This window comes from Diceros bicornis, chromosome 31, assembly GCF_020826845.1.
Source record: "Diceros bicornis minor isolate mBicDic1 chromosome 31, mDicBic1.mat.cur, whole genome shotgun sequence".
NCBI classification, from domain to species: Eukaryota; Metazoa; Chordata; class Mammalia; order Perissodactyla; family Rhinocerotidae; genus Diceros; species Diceros bicornis.
This window is the reverse complement of record NC_080770.1, coordinates 6,246,549-6,261,042: the sequence shown is the minus strand read 5'-3', so window position 1 is coordinate 6,261,042 and position 14,494 is coordinate 6,246,549. Positions and strand designations below refer to the sequence as shown.

General features: G+C 49.2%; 1 protein-coding gene across 4 annotated transcripts in view; it reads left to right on the top strand.

Annotated features, from left to right (window-relative positions):
* KDM2A (lysine demethylase 2A) overlaps nt 1-12,725 on the top strand; it is a 96,671-nt gene extending 83,946 nt beyond the window's left edge. For 3 of the 4 annotated variants that reach the window (XM_058526281.1, XM_058526282.1, XM_058526283.1), the window contains 8 exons: nt 85-354; nt 907-1,038; nt 2,723-2,812; nt 4,797-5,509; nt 7,423-7,586; nt 8,192-8,350; nt 8,929-9,144; nt 9,584-12,725. In XM_058526281.1, coding sequence (XP_058382264.1) covers nt 85-354; nt 907-1,038; nt 2,723-2,812; nt 4,797-5,509; nt 7,423-7,586; nt 8,192-8,350; nt 8,929-9,144; nt 9,584-9,765 — 1,926 coding nt within the window. In that variant the 3' untranslated portion in view covers nt 9,766-12,725. The remainder of the gene's footprint in view (nt 1-84; nt 355-906; nt 1,039-2,722; nt 2,813-4,796; nt 5,510-7,422; nt 7,587-8,191; nt 8,351-8,928; nt 9,145-9,583) is intronic. The other variant, XM_058526285.1, reaches the window with a different exon arrangement.
* Nucleotides 12,726-14,494: the final 1,769 nt, after the last annotated feature.

The following is a 14,494-nucleotide window of genomic DNA, read 5'->3' as shown; positions in this document are numbered from 1 at the left end:
AGTTTGCCAAGCCATGTAATCTTCTACCCTTTCCATTCCTTATAGCTACCTGATATATTTGACCTCTCTGCTTTCTCTTTCCAGCTTAAATTCCCCACCCGGCCAAAGGTGCGGGTTCCTACCATCCCCATCACAAAGCCTCACACTATGAAACCAGCTCCACGATTAACACCTGTGAGGCCAGCTGCTGCCTCCCCCATAGTGTCAGGAGCCAGGCGGAGGCGAGTGCGATGTCGAAAATGCAAAGCCTGTGTGCAGGGAGAATGTGGTGTTTGCCACTACTGCAGGGACATGAAGAAGTTTGGGGGCCCTGGTCGCATGAAGCAGTCCTGTGTCCTCCGGCAGTGCTTGGCAGTGAGTGATCTGCTGGGTAAAGAATTTGGGCGAGGGGTGGTGGTGCCAAAGGGACAGAAATACACATAGAATAGAGTTATAGAGACTTCAGAGTTGGAGAGAAAAAATTATGCTCTCTTTTTGGCTTTCTTCTTTTTGTCCCTTTTCTTCCTGGGTTCAGAAGGAAGGTATCTAGTACTAAAAATGATTTAATTTAATCTTTCGGCCTTACCCACTTTTCAAATGAGAGACCAGCATTTGAAGGGCAAATTACTGCCGTCTGTCCCCTCTTTAAGTGGATTAGAAAGGAAGAACCTGTGAAGCCAAGGACAGGCCAACTGAAAATAAACTGACCTCTGTTGGTCTCTAGTTCCCAGCTAGTTGATTCTCCCCATGTTCTTCTTTAGCCATTTTTCCAGCCAAAACCTCTCCTCTCCACCCGGTCTCCATGCTCCCTAAGTGTTTACTGGAGAATTGCAGGAACCAAATCGCCCATTTTCAGTTAAAGGGAAGCTGAAATGATAAGGATCTAAGTTTGCTCTTTTCTTGGTTTCTGTCTTTGTCCTCTTGTAGCCCAGACTGCCTCACTCAGTCACGTGTTCCCTCTGTGGCGAGGTAGATCAAAATGAGGAGACACAGGACTTTGAGAAGAAACTCATGGAATGCTGTATTTGCAACGAGATTGTTCATCCTGGCTGCCTTCAGGTAAGGAGAGGCCTAAGGGGTCCCTGAGGTCTCAGCTGATAGAGTGTCTAAAGATAACTGAGTGGAGCAGAAGAGAGTGGGACATCTATCACAAGAGGCTGCCAGCATCCCTACTGTGGGCCATCAGCTATGGGTCATATCGTAGTCTAACATCTGCCCTTGATTCAAATGCCTTTCCTGTGTGTCAGGCACTGTGCCTAAACCCTGAGGCTAGACCAGTACACAAGATAGTCCCGGTTCCTGCCCACGTGGAGGTTATAGTCTGGCTTTTAGATGGTGTGTTTGAAGTCCCCAGGCCGTCATGGAACTGCCTGATCTGTTTTGGAATGCCTCATGCCTTTAAGCATCTCTGCTACATACTTCGTTGTATCTCTGGATATTAGTTCCCGAAATATAGTGAGAATAATACTATCAGCTAAAATGTAATGAGTGCTCAGTCTGTATCAGGCTCAGTGCACACCTGAGGAGCTTTCCAAAAAGTAATGAGGAAGGTCAGACTTCAACCTCAGAAGTTGAGTCAACTCTTCTAGCATGGATCCTGGGCCTAGGTGTGTTCAAAAGCTCCCCAAGTGATTCTAATGTGCAGCCAGGGTGGAGAACCACTGTTTTACACGCATTCTCTTGTTTAATCTTTAAGACAACCCTTTGAAGTGGGATCTACCCCATTTCTTCATATTTCTTTAAATCTAAAGGGCATTGGTGCTGGTACATTCTTTGTCCTCCCAGAGGTGTCAGCTATGTCATGACTGCCACCTGGGTGACTGATTATAAGACACTGTCAATTGTGAGAAGCAGCCCAATTTCAGAAGGATTTAAATGCGAAAAATATTGGGCTGGCCCAGTGGCACAAGCCGTTAAGTGCGCGTGCTCCGCTGCAGCGGCCCGGGATTCACCGGTTCGGATCCCGGGCGCGCACCGCTTGGCAAGCCATGCTGTGGCGGCGTCCCATATAAAGTGGAAAAAGATGGGCATGGATGTTAGCCCAGGGCCAGTCTTCCTCAGCAAAAAGAGGAGGATTGGCAGATGTTAGCTCAGGGCCCATCTTCCTCACAAATAAATAAATGTGAAAAATATGCATCTTAGAATCAATAAAATAGGGTGTTATCTCCATGATGATGATAACAGTTAATACTATTTAATACTGTTTACTATATGCTAGGCATTTTTCTAAACACTTTACATAGTATGTAATTCATTTAATCCTCACCACCACCCTCTAAGATGGGTATTTTTATTTATCCCCACTTTACGGCTGAGAACATTGCATCACAGAGAATAGGTCACTAGTCTCTGAACCCAAGCAGTCATAACTACTATGCCCAATAGTCAAGTTCAGGTCTGGCACCATTCCTGTCATAAAGTGGCATGAGATCCTCAGGAGTATATATGTGTCAGGAGAAGAGACCTGATGTTGACCCAGACTCTTGGGAATCTCCTCCTGGAGCCTAACTTTGATCAAGTAACCAAGAGTGAGGGTGGCCAGTTTCCCAGTGGCTGGGAAAGAGGCCAGATGGCTCTCGGTTTTTCTCTTCTATGGACCAATGTGTTTAGGAATGGGTAATTCTTCCAGGTTCTTCCCAACCATGTGGCTGTGTTATTGTTTGATAAAGGAGGCTTAAGTTTTTTGTTTTATTTTTTAATGAGACGGATTTTTAACACCTATTTTAACCCTCTCTGCCTGTAGATGGATGGAGAGGGATTGCTTAATGAGGAACTGCCAAACTGCTGGGAGTGTCCAAAGTGCTACCAGGAGGACAGCTCAGAGAAAGCCCAGGTAAGGGGACTTGATCCAGACTTGCACTACGAGAAGAAAGGAAGCATAAAGCTTAGAAGATGGCTAACAATTGCCTTTGCAGCTTTATTCACATGGTTTTTCTGATCCAGGGAGATTATTTTTTGTTTTATTTGATATCTTTTTTTTTTCCTTTGGTTAATTATTTGTTTTTCTTTTGTTTGAGTTTTTAATGTTTGTTTTTGTGTATTATTGAATGTTGTTCCCCTTGGGGTCTGCAGATTCCTGAGGTCCTTTTACACTCTGGGGCCCTAGAGAAAGAGGAACCACAGCTGGGCTGTTTAAAGAGGGAAATGAGGTGAGCAGGGTTGCTCCTGAGGAATGCAACTTGAGGGGAGGCAGTGACCTGAGGCAGCTGGTAAATGCAGTGGTGTACTGGAGTTTCCAGTTAAGCAGGTTCACATTTTTGTCATCTTCACCTTTGTGGTCTCAAAGAAAGCCCTGCCCATGTGCCCAAATGTGTCCTACAGAGGCAGCCCGTCCCCTAGAGGGGACCAGTGCCATGACCTTGGCCCCGAGCAGCTGCATTTTCTGGTCCAGTGGTCACCAGTAACGTCAAAGGGCCAAAAGTCTGGTTACTTGGGTGAGCAAGACAAGACCTGCTAAGGGCACATTTAGAGGAGGCAGCTGGCCTAGTGTCAGTCACCAGGCCCCAGTGGTCTCCTCCAAGCGTACTGTGCAGGAATGGAGACAAGTTTCCTTGTCTTCTTTCTGTTTCTTCCCACTTGAGCACTGAGGTAGTTGAATTTTCAGTCTACATATCTTCGAGGGCAAGGATTTCTAGAGGTTATGAGTGCTAACGTTCTTCGTATTCCAAGTTCTTACACTAGCAGCTTTTACAGTGTCTTCAGTGGTAGTGGTGGTAATGGGGGCTTGCTCCCCTGCTGTAGCAGATGAGTTGGCAGGTGTTATATTTTAGTACCACCTTCTAATGCATTGTAAAAGCAAGCACCCAAAAGGTGGTCATTCTCTTCCAACCATAGTGCTCTAAGAATGTGAGGAGAAAAGGGAGCAGGACTGATGCTTAGGGACATGAAATGTCTCCTTAAGGAAAATCTGAACTACTGCTGTGAAACCTAGTGGAACCCGTTGGTTAGGCTTCATCACAACATAGCCAAGGTGGGCTCCAGGAAGGGACAGGCAACTGGAGAGCACAAGTGGCATAGGATGAGGTTGTGGTCCTTTGTGGAATGTTGGCTTCACCAAACCTGAATTCCTCATTTTCATCCTGAGCAGATCCCTCTGGGAGCAGTGCCGTTTCTCACAGAGGTTCTCTTTCTCTGCTTTCTCTCTTACGTGCAGTTGGTCTCCAGGGATTGGGTGGGGTGCTGAGTGGAAGAAGCAGCGTGGTAGAGTCAAGCTCAGACACTGGCAGAGCTAAAGTCCTGGTGTTTACTGCTGTCAGATTCTGCATCCTAATCCAAACAGTACATGTAGGCTGCTTTTCTTCCACCACTAGCATCTCTTTCTTCCACCAGAAGCATCTCTTGGGTGAAAGAGCTAAATTAGAGACAGAACTTAAAATGCTCAGATTGCGTAGGGGTAGAGTTGTGGCCTCTTTAAAGGATATCTTTACCTAGGGAATTATGATCCAGAATTGGGAGATGAGTTGAATAGGTGGGCTAATGGAATCATGTGGCCCAAATCTGGATCCCACTCTTCTGTACTTGGACACAAACCTTTTTGTCACAGGTAGATTTCTCAGGTGACCTATTTTAAGGGTTTTGTTCTGTAATCAGCTTTCTCTAGCACAGACATGAGTTCAGTTGCTGATCCTGGCAGAGTTCAGATTGCAGACTCTGAGGAGATGACCACCCTGTAGCATGCAGTTGCCCCTTTCCCCATAGAAAAGCAGTGATCTGTCTTGCTTGTAGTCCCCTGAGAGCAACAGTGAGGCTCACCCTGTAAATTGAAGAGTTTTGAAGAAGGGAGGTGCTGACGTGGCTGTTTCGGGCCTGTTTTGCAGAAGCGGAAAATGGAAGAGAGTGATGAAGAAGCCGTGCAAGCCAAAGTCCTGCGGCCCCTGCGGAGCTGCGACGAGCCCCTCACACCCCCGCCTCACTCACCCACTTCCATGCTACAGCTCATCCATGACCCGGTTTCCCCCCGGGGTATGGTGACTCGGTCATCCCCTGGGGCTGGCCCCAGCGACCACCACAGTGCCAGCCGCGATGAGCGCTTCAAACGGCGGCAGTTGCTGCGGCTGCAGGCCACAGAGCGCACCATGGTACGGGAAAAGGAGAACAATCCCAGCGGCAAAAAGGAGCTGTCTGAAGTTGAGAAAGCCAAGATCCGGGGATCGTACCTCACTGTCACGCTACAGAGGCCCACCAAAGAGCTCCACGGGACATCCATTGTGCCCAAGCTGCAGGCCATCACGGCCTCCTCTGCCAACCTTCGCCATTCCCCCCGTGTGCTAGTGCAGCACTGCCCAGCCCGAACCCCCCAGCGTGGGGATGAGGAGGGGCTGGGGGGAGAGGAGGAGGAAGAGGAGGAGGAGGAGGAGGAAGATGACAGTGCAGAGGAGGGGGGTGCAGCCAGGCTGAATGGCCGGGGCAGTTGGGCTCAGGATGGAGACGAAAGCTGGATGCAGCGGGAGGTCTGGATGTCTGTCTTCCGCTACCTCAGCCGCAGAGAACTTTGTGAATGTATGCGAGTGTGCAAGACGTGGTATAAATGGTGAGCAGGGATACAGGGATCAGGAATAGGGGTACGGGAGTAGGTGGCAGGTTTTCCCTAAGAACAGCATGCGTCTTGGCATCTGGAGGCTTGTCAGGTTCTAAAAGATTGAATCAACCCAGTCTGTTTCCCAGACAGTGGGTCCTGTTAAAGGTGTGGCCACTTGTGCCTACAGATGTCATCAGGGAAATTTGGCCCTTTGCCTCCTCTCCCTGCTCCATACTTTCCCATCTCTCGTTTTACTGAGCCGTGGAAACTGATTTGGAGGATGGAGTTGTACAGTTTGTGCTAAAACTTCAGAGTCATGAGTTTTCTCCCCAAGTCACCTGAACTCGACACGCATTTGTTGAGAGCCTGTGATGTGCCAGTCACTCTCCGGTGCTGGTGACACAGACGACTACCATTAAGCTCCTGCCTCAATTACTTCTCCATCTGAGAGAGGTGGACATGCTCTTCAAAAATTTGAAGGTGCTCATAATTTCCCACAGTTTTAATTCTCATCCACCAAACCTGGACCAGAATTCCTTTCTCCAGCAAGTAGGGTTCAGTTTTGAAGCTTCCTGAAACTTAGTTGTCTTTCTTAATGAGACCTACCATTTCTTCTCAAATTGAAGATTAAGACACTTAGGGGAAAAAATTCCTAAAGGTGATGAACAAAGATTTCCATAGGGCATTGTTTTTCCCAAGCTCCTGGACCCTAGGACATATCCTTTCTATCTGAGTCAGACCCTGTTAACAGTAGTTCTCAAAGTGTGATGCCCGGACCAGTGGCATCATGTGGGACCTTTTTAGAAATGCAGGCTCTCAGGGTCCATTTCAGAATTCCTGAATCAGAACCTCTGGGAGTGGGCCAGGCAATGTTTTTAACAAATTCTCTTCCAGGGGATTCTAATACATTTTAAAGTTTGAGATCCACTGCTCTATTGTAAGCAGCTTGTTTCTGCCATAGAAGTTTCATGTGCCATTGGTGAAATTTTTTCAGTCTTTAAATAAAGACCCCATTCTTCACAAACACAAGTTTATTTCCCAAATCTGAATTAATATGTGACCTACCCAAATTCTCCTAACATTTCTCTTCATAGGGCTAGTGAGCCTGCCTGGCTCTAACCTTTGGTTTCCAGACTGAGCCACATAAGACTCCCATTATGTGCCGTCTCCCCTTCCCCTGCCAGCCAGACTCTGAGCCGCTGGGAGGTGAGGGCTGTAAAATATTAAACAGAAGCCTGCATGTTGCAGTGCTGTTTGTGGCCTGTGGACTTGTAGATTGCAGTGGAAAGGCAGGCCTCTTCCTTTCAGTTCTGGTCTGGACTGGCTAGAAAATGTAAAGATAACACTGAGGCAGAAACCCAAGGGTGGGAGAAGACTCCAGGCCTGATAATAAAGAGCCTCTTTCGGCCAGATACAGCAGTGGGCTCTTTCTAGAGCTTAAGGCAGGATGAACTGCACGTGTGCCAAGTAGCACCCTGCTTCTCAGGCAGCCGGGAGTGACTGACAAGGGAGAGAATGGAGGCAAGCCTAGTAGCTTCAGGCAGTAAGAAGTCAAATTTTTTAAAGCTCCCTTATATACACTTTGGTGGGAGCCATACCATTTTAATGCAAATGAGAGGTTAGAGTATATTGTTTGCTATGTGTCCCTAATAAGCGTGCTGTGTTCTCAGCCTATCCATAGTAAATCAGGGTGAACTGGTCAAGTTATCCACTACTTAACCTATAGGGTTGCCGTAGAGGACAAGCCCTCTTCTCTGAGGCAAAACAATGGCAGGCGTCATCCTTGTGTGCTTGTAGAAGAACCTAGGGAGGGTGACCCTCCAGGTGCTCTGCTTTTCCCAGAAGCCTCCAGCAGCCTGTGATGGGAGCTCCTCTGACAAGGGTGTCAGGTTATTGACAGCTAGTTCTCTTTGCTTCTGTCACAGGTGCTGCGACAAGAGACTCTGGACAAAAATTGACTTGAGTAGGTGTAAGGCTATTGTACCCCAGGCTCTCAGTGGCATCATCAAGAGGCAGCCAGTTAGCCTCGACCTCAGTTGGACCAACATCTCCAAAAAACAACTGACGTGGCTCGTCAATAGGCTGCCAGGTGAGCAGCCCTGTGCCATCCTTGCAGAGGCCCAGGAGCAGGCAGGGAAAGCTGAGTTGTTGGCAGTGCTTCTTAGAAATGCTTTATGGCAACTTAGGGCAGCAGTCCTCTGTCATTGTTACCTTTCTGCTTAGCAAGCGATTTATCAGGGGCCACCTTAACTGCCTCTCCCCAGGGCGCCACTCAACTGGCAGGCCAATCACTGCCCTAGGCAATGAAGAGAATGGATCAGGTGCTGCTGCCAGCCCTGTAGGTTTCTCAGCATAGCCACTGAGGAGGAAATTTGAGTAAGTTGTTGCCTTGGTCAGTCCCTTTTAAGGTCTTGTTCCCTTGAGCATTTTGAGGTCTTGGAAAGACAGGAAGTCACTCACACTTACATTGCTCTGGTAGGAACTAAGCAATGAGTTTTACCGCTAAAGCTAGAAGATGTAATAGAGGAGACCGTAGAAATCTTTGAGCTAAATTACTAGAATAAGGTTAGGACATAGTCCCTCTCTCCTGTTAGACTGGGAATCCATTTCCCTTGGTCCGATCAGCTGGTAGTTGAGGCTTTGGATGTGCCGATAGAGTGTATTATTGCCTGTCTCTGTTTCCTTCCATTGCAGGACTGAAAGACCTCCTCCTAGCGGGCTGTTCCTGGTCTGCAGTCTCTGCCCTCAGCACCTCCAGCTGCCCCCTTCTCAGGACTCTTGATCTTCGGTGGGCAGTAGGAATCAAGGACCCTCAAATTCGGGACTTGCTGACTCCACCGGCTGATAAACCAGGTATGCTCTGGGCCTGACTTCTCTGTGCTTGTCTTGGGGGAGCTTTGTCTTTCGACAGACTGTCCTCAGAAGCTAAGGTAGTCCCAGAAGTGATGCTGTGGAAGAACAGAAGAGTGCAAATTGAGAACAGAATGATGGACTATGTACACGTGCAGGTTAACTATTTACAGCCAGGTAACTACCTACAAACAAAGGAGTAAGTCCGTTTTGTGGGTCAGTGGAGTTTGGGGTCCAGCGAGTATAAGCCTGAGGAAGTCTGGGAAGGCTTCATGGTTGAGGTGGAACATTAAAAGCTGCTTGCATGATGGTCTACAAAAATGTAGGAGTGTGGGAAGGGGAGGAGCATTCCACACATACCCTTTTGCTGTGTAAGTAAGGAATAATCTAGCAGCTGGGAAGAAAGAAAAAATGTCTGGTTTCCTAGAAACTGCCCCCACACACTGCTCACTCTCTGGTGTGGGCAGTTCTGCTTAACCCCTGCAAGGGGGCCTGGCCAGCAAGGAGCTAAAGCTGCTTGCAGCTTTGGAGCTGGGCTAGAGTTAAGAGTTTTGATCTAGGCTCTTTTCTTGCCTGTGCAGGTCAGGACAATCGCAGCAAGCTCCGGAACATGACCGACTTCCGGCTGGCAGGCCTTGACATCACAGATGCCACGCTTCGCCTCATCATTCGCCACATGCCCCTCCTGTCTCGACTCGACCTCAGTCACTGCAGCCACCTGACAGATCAGTCCTCCAATCTACTCACCGCTGTCGGGTCTTCCACTCGTTACTCCCTCACAGAGCTCAACATGGCAGGTATGCTGCTGCAATGCTGCATGACAGACAGTGCCCCATGCCTCCTGGAGGTCCCAGCCCTTCCTGGAGTTTGACTGGTAGAAGAGAAAGAACTTCAGTCTCTTGACTGAACCGTGTTCACTTGTTTTCTCACATCTGGACAAGGATGTGGATTTCTACTGATGGGGGACTGAGGCTTCAAGTAGTTGTCAGATGCCTAAGAGCACAGCCACTATCCAGCTTCAGTTTTGTCAGCCTTGCCGTGCAGGGAGTGAGGTGGCAGGGGGCCTTCAGAGGCCACAGAGCTGATGGCACTTCTGGTCTCTGAGGCAGGTAGTTATGGGGCAAAGCGGGCTTGTGTTTAGCATTTTAAGGGAAAGAGCTGGGGAATTGAGCGGCAGACGTAGGCTCCTAGGGCTGTGCGTACATAGTGTTGTTCTTATGGTCACGTTCCCCACAGGTTGCAATAAATTGACAGACCAGACCCTGATCTACCTACGGCGCATTGCCAACGTCACCTTGATCGACCTTCGAGGATGTAAGCAGATCACTCGAAAAGCCTGCGAGCACTTCATCTCAGACTTGTCCATCAACAGTCTCTACTGCCTGTCTGACGAGAAGCTGATACAGAAGATCAGCTAAGACACACCCAGCCCAGACGGAACAGGAAACTGATCTTCCCCTGACTCCCCAGCCAGGAGAGCCTCTCTCCCCGACCCTGCACGGGCTCTGAGGCCAGCGTCACACTCCCTCTCTGCTCTCCTGTCCCTTGAGCCCTTTCCCTACAGGCGGGGCAGAGAGGGTGGTGGACATCAGGCTTCACCTGCCTGCTCCTCTCCCTCCTAAGAAGGGAGTAGCAAATTGATCTGAGGGGAAAGCACAGGCTATGTGCTGTCACAGTGCCTGCTCGCTTGCTCGCCCGCCCACTCGCTCGCCTGCCGGAGGTCAGGCTCTCAGTTTGAGGTGTCTGTGCAACCATCATCTGCTCTGGGCCCTGGGGCCCTTCTCCCCATCCATGGTCCCCAGCAGTGCCTGGTTCTGAGCAAACTCCCAAGGAAGAGAGCAGCCCTGTCGCCATGGCGAGGTTCTCATTGTGGTGTCCAGTGCGTGTCTCTCCTTCACACTCTCCCAGCTTATGCAGGAGGGGCCCGCAGCCCCAGGAATGCCAGACCCATGCAGATCACACTGGTGCTGTTGAGGTGTCTAAAACCTCTCGTCCGTGTCTGCTCTCCCTCCTCTCCCCTCCCTTGAGCTTGATCCTGTCCGATGCTCGTGATAGTTCACATAATGAGGTTACCCCACCCCAGACCTACCTACCATGGGGTCCTTGTTGCACTTATTGGGGTTGAGGCTCTTCACAGGAGCTGGAACTGCCTACCCCAGGACACATTTTATTGCTTCCTAGGCAGATTCTGAGACAGGCACCATCTCCTTGTTCCCCTCCCTTTCAGCCTCCCACCGCCCTTTTTCCACATGTTCTTATTCCTGCCTGAATAGGGCTTTCCCAGGATGTGTGTCCTCAGAGGGAGCAGCCTATCTCCCCCAGCTGGGGGGAGCAGAGAACCGGCCACGTCCCCACCTGCCTCCCAGCAGGCTCCAGGCCTCCGGTGTAGTGTAGCCCCCAGAGCCCAGGCCTGTGTTTAGCGCCAGCGCTCACTGATCTGGCACCTTTTTGGGGGGGGGTGGGTCCTGCTTAGAAGCCAGTCACCTGCCCTCTGCCTGCAGCCATGGAAGGGGGTGTGCATGTGCCTCTGTGTGTGTGGCTGAGTGTATTACGCGTGTGTGTGGAGGGAGGGAGGGAGGGGAGCGTGGTGTCTCCCACTCCACCGCCCTGTGTCAAGCCCCATCAGCTGCCCCCTTTTACTTTGCATTGAACGGCCTGTCCAAAGATCGTCTCTCTAGGGCAGCAGAGAGCTTTTTGCACTTTAAAAAAAAAATAAGGAAAGACAGAAAGGTCGAATTTCTTTTGGGTCAATATTTAAGTGTGTGAGGAGATGCTCAGTAGCAGCAGCCTGTGGCAAGAGCTTATAAATGATAGACGCGGATTTGCACTCTGCTCCCCATCTGTAAGGATAGCGATAGCACAACCTCGCCCCGCCTTCTCATCCTCCAGCCCCATCCCTTCCTGGCCCCTTTCCTGTAGCCTAGTGTCAGGCTCTCCTCCTCCGGAAGCCCTGCGGGGGAGGGGAAGGAGCCTAGGCACCAGGGGTCTGAGTGTGAGCCACCCGAGGAGAGACGCCAACTGCACCCTTGCCACTTCCAAAGCAATAGAGGCAGAGGGGCCCCCTCTTTGCCACCTAGCCCAGCTTTGACCCTGGCATTGACTGGCCTCCTAAGAGAAAACTGGGTCCTGGTAGGGGGTGGTATTGTGTCTGTTTCTTCCAATCTGCTGATTCTCTCTGCTGCACCTTAAAAGCAGCAGTCTGCTCCCGTGACCCTCTGCCCCTTTCACTGGTCTCCAGGCCCCTGCGACCTGGGGCTGAAACTTTGAGGAAATGTCAGTGACTTATTCCAGAGTGCCTCAGTTAGGGGAACTTCTCTGTAAAGAACCCTGGGTATTGAGCAAAAACCTTATTAATATTATTGTTAGTGACCTATAATTGGAAGCTTCCTGCCTTTTTTGGTTGCTCCTGTGGAAAATACTGAAAAGATTGCTTTGTTTTGTTTTGTTGTCTTTTTATAAAAGGGGAGGTGGAGAGACCCCTTCAGAGCAGGGATTGTGCCGGGAGAGTGCCTCTGACTTTGGGACAGTTCATCGACAGAAATTTCCAAGCTGATGGTTTGTTTTGGGTTTTGGTTTTGGTTTTGGTTTGTTTGTTTTTGGTTTGGAAAAACAAGCATTTTTACCGAGCACCTAAATTGGTCAGCAGAAAAGCGAGCCCAGGAGTGGCGGCAGATGGACCTATGCCCTTGCTGGGTCTTCCTTTTCTCTGGGACTGTGAGGGGAAAATGGTTTTTAGAGGTGAGGGTTGGTCCATGTGGAGGAAAGAAAAGTCTGTTTGGAGACAGAGGAACCCGGGAGTTCCATCGCATTTCCTGCAATCTGCTCTGAGATATGGCCTTGCCAGGAGAGCCTGCCCTCCTCAGACCGCAGGACCAGACACCCTGCCTCCATCTTTCCAAGCACCGGGGCAAAAAACCGCAAAGGAAAGGAAGAAAATTTATATATATATAATATAAAATCACTTGGTGATTAAAAAAATAACTGCTCCATAAATAAAACTCCTAAAGTCACTATGTTTAAAGGGTTTGGTTGTGTTTTTTGTTTTTCGGAGAAATATTGTAAATATATATTTTTTGTTGCTGATTTAGAGTCAATCTCCAATGTTGTGCTAAAGAATTTAAATTAAATGTAAGCATTAAGGGGACAAGTCATGCTATCTCAGTTGACACATTGGGGTTATTTTGGGCCAGGGAAGGAGGGAAACTAGTTGGACTTTTGTTTCCTAAATGTTCTCCACTACTGGTTTTAGAAAGAGCAAGGACATCTTTCCTCTGACACATGGGAATGGGAGATATTTGTGTAATAAAATTTTTAAAAGACAAAAAAAGAAATAGCCTCCGATGGGAAATATTTTGATTTGGGTTTTTTTTTTTTTTTTTTTTTTAATAAAAAGGCTTTAAAAACAAAAACAAAAAAACAAAACCTTTTCTGCCTTGGTGTGTGTGTGCGCGCGAGAGAAAGGATGAGTCAGAAGGTCATGCAGGCTCTCGTGCTGGAGGCCAAGGCCAGAGGTTGCCTGCTATGTGCGTGTACTGCTTGTCTTTCCTTTTTTTTTTTGCCTTCAGTGTCAAAAAGCAGCACTTGCTTCTAGAAACACCACATTTTACTTCATCATGGTGAACTTTTTAATGGATGTGAAAATTGAAACATGGGATTACCTGATCCCCTGCCCGCCTCCCCAAAGGCAGTGCTTGAATGGGCCCTGCAGTCACCAAGCAGAGCTGGAAAGGACCCCTGCAGTGCTCTCCTGAGACGGGGCCTGGGGATTTCCAATCTTGCCATCCCTGGAGATCCCTTAGCCAAGGCCAACCCCCGTCCACTAAAGCTGCAGAACAGGCCCCAGGTCACTGAGCAAGGTCTGGGCCAGACAGGCTTCAGTCAGCATCTGTCCCACCACACCCCGCTGCTTCTTGTCACTGTGCTTTTGGCTTGTGGAGTACAAGCTTCCAGCCTCTAGACAAGCATGCTAGGTGGTGCCAGCAGACTGCCCCCTCACCCCAGGCTGCAGCATCTCAGGAGAGCTGAAATCCAGTCTGGGAGGTCCTGAGTAGGCTGTCACCACAACCCTCAGGGGAGCTGGGCCAGCCCTGCCCATCCTACTCCCAAGCTGATAGTTGAGGACCATCTCCAGCTCTGCTGCACATTCTAGAAAAGGACAGGGACTTGTATGATGGGCTGATTTCATGTTGGTTTCCTGAGGATGGATATGGATGTGACCGTGTTTGGATGTTGCCAGGGAAGGAAGAACATCAATTTTACCTCCTAAATATCTCAGAAACACATCTGCCTCTCGGTAGCCTCATCCCTGCCACCCTAGTCGAAGCCACCACTGTCCAGAACCTTGACCACAGCAAGAGCCCTGAGTGGCCTCCCGGCCTCCAGTCCAGCCCCCGGTCTTCCATGTTGGCAGCCAGAACATTTCTCTTAAAAGATAGATTTGACTACTACTTTGCTTAAGACCCATCAATGTGTTTGTCTCAGGATCAAGTCCTCAAGCTTCTTCACTCACCATTTGCCCCTCAGCGTACTCCTCTCCACCCATAGCCAACTTTTTTCAATTCCACCATATCTGGGCCTTTACATGTGCTGTTCCCTTTGCTGGTACACCTTCCTCAGTTTACATGTTACTTCCTCCAGAAAGCCATTTCCCATCCTGCTCAAGACAGGGTCATGTGCTCCCATAGTATCCTCCTGCTTTTTAGGACTCTAAAGTCCGCCTCCCCAGCTAGCCGGGAACCTCCCCCAGCACAGGGATCAGTCTGTTGCTCACCATGTCATCCTCAGTAGCTGGCGCAGAGCTTGGCACATAATAGATGCCCAAGAAACACTACTGAGTGAGTGTCCCCAGTAGCTCGGATACCCAGAGGCCTATCCCTCCCTGATACAGTTGCCACGTTCCCCAAATTCACTTTTTCCACTCATACATCTTTCCCCTTGGTTCTTGTCCTAATGCTACCAGCCTTTTTTATTTTTTCTTGCCTATTTCCAATGTAACCTGGATTCAGCTATGAATTAACCTTCCTAAGGCATGCACAGAAATCTTCAGTAACCCTCCAGGGTCAGGTGTCAACTCATCCTGCCACTGGCACCTGTAAAATGGGAAGCACCATGGTTAGCATGTGGCAGGTGCTTCTGTCTCGAGGCCTC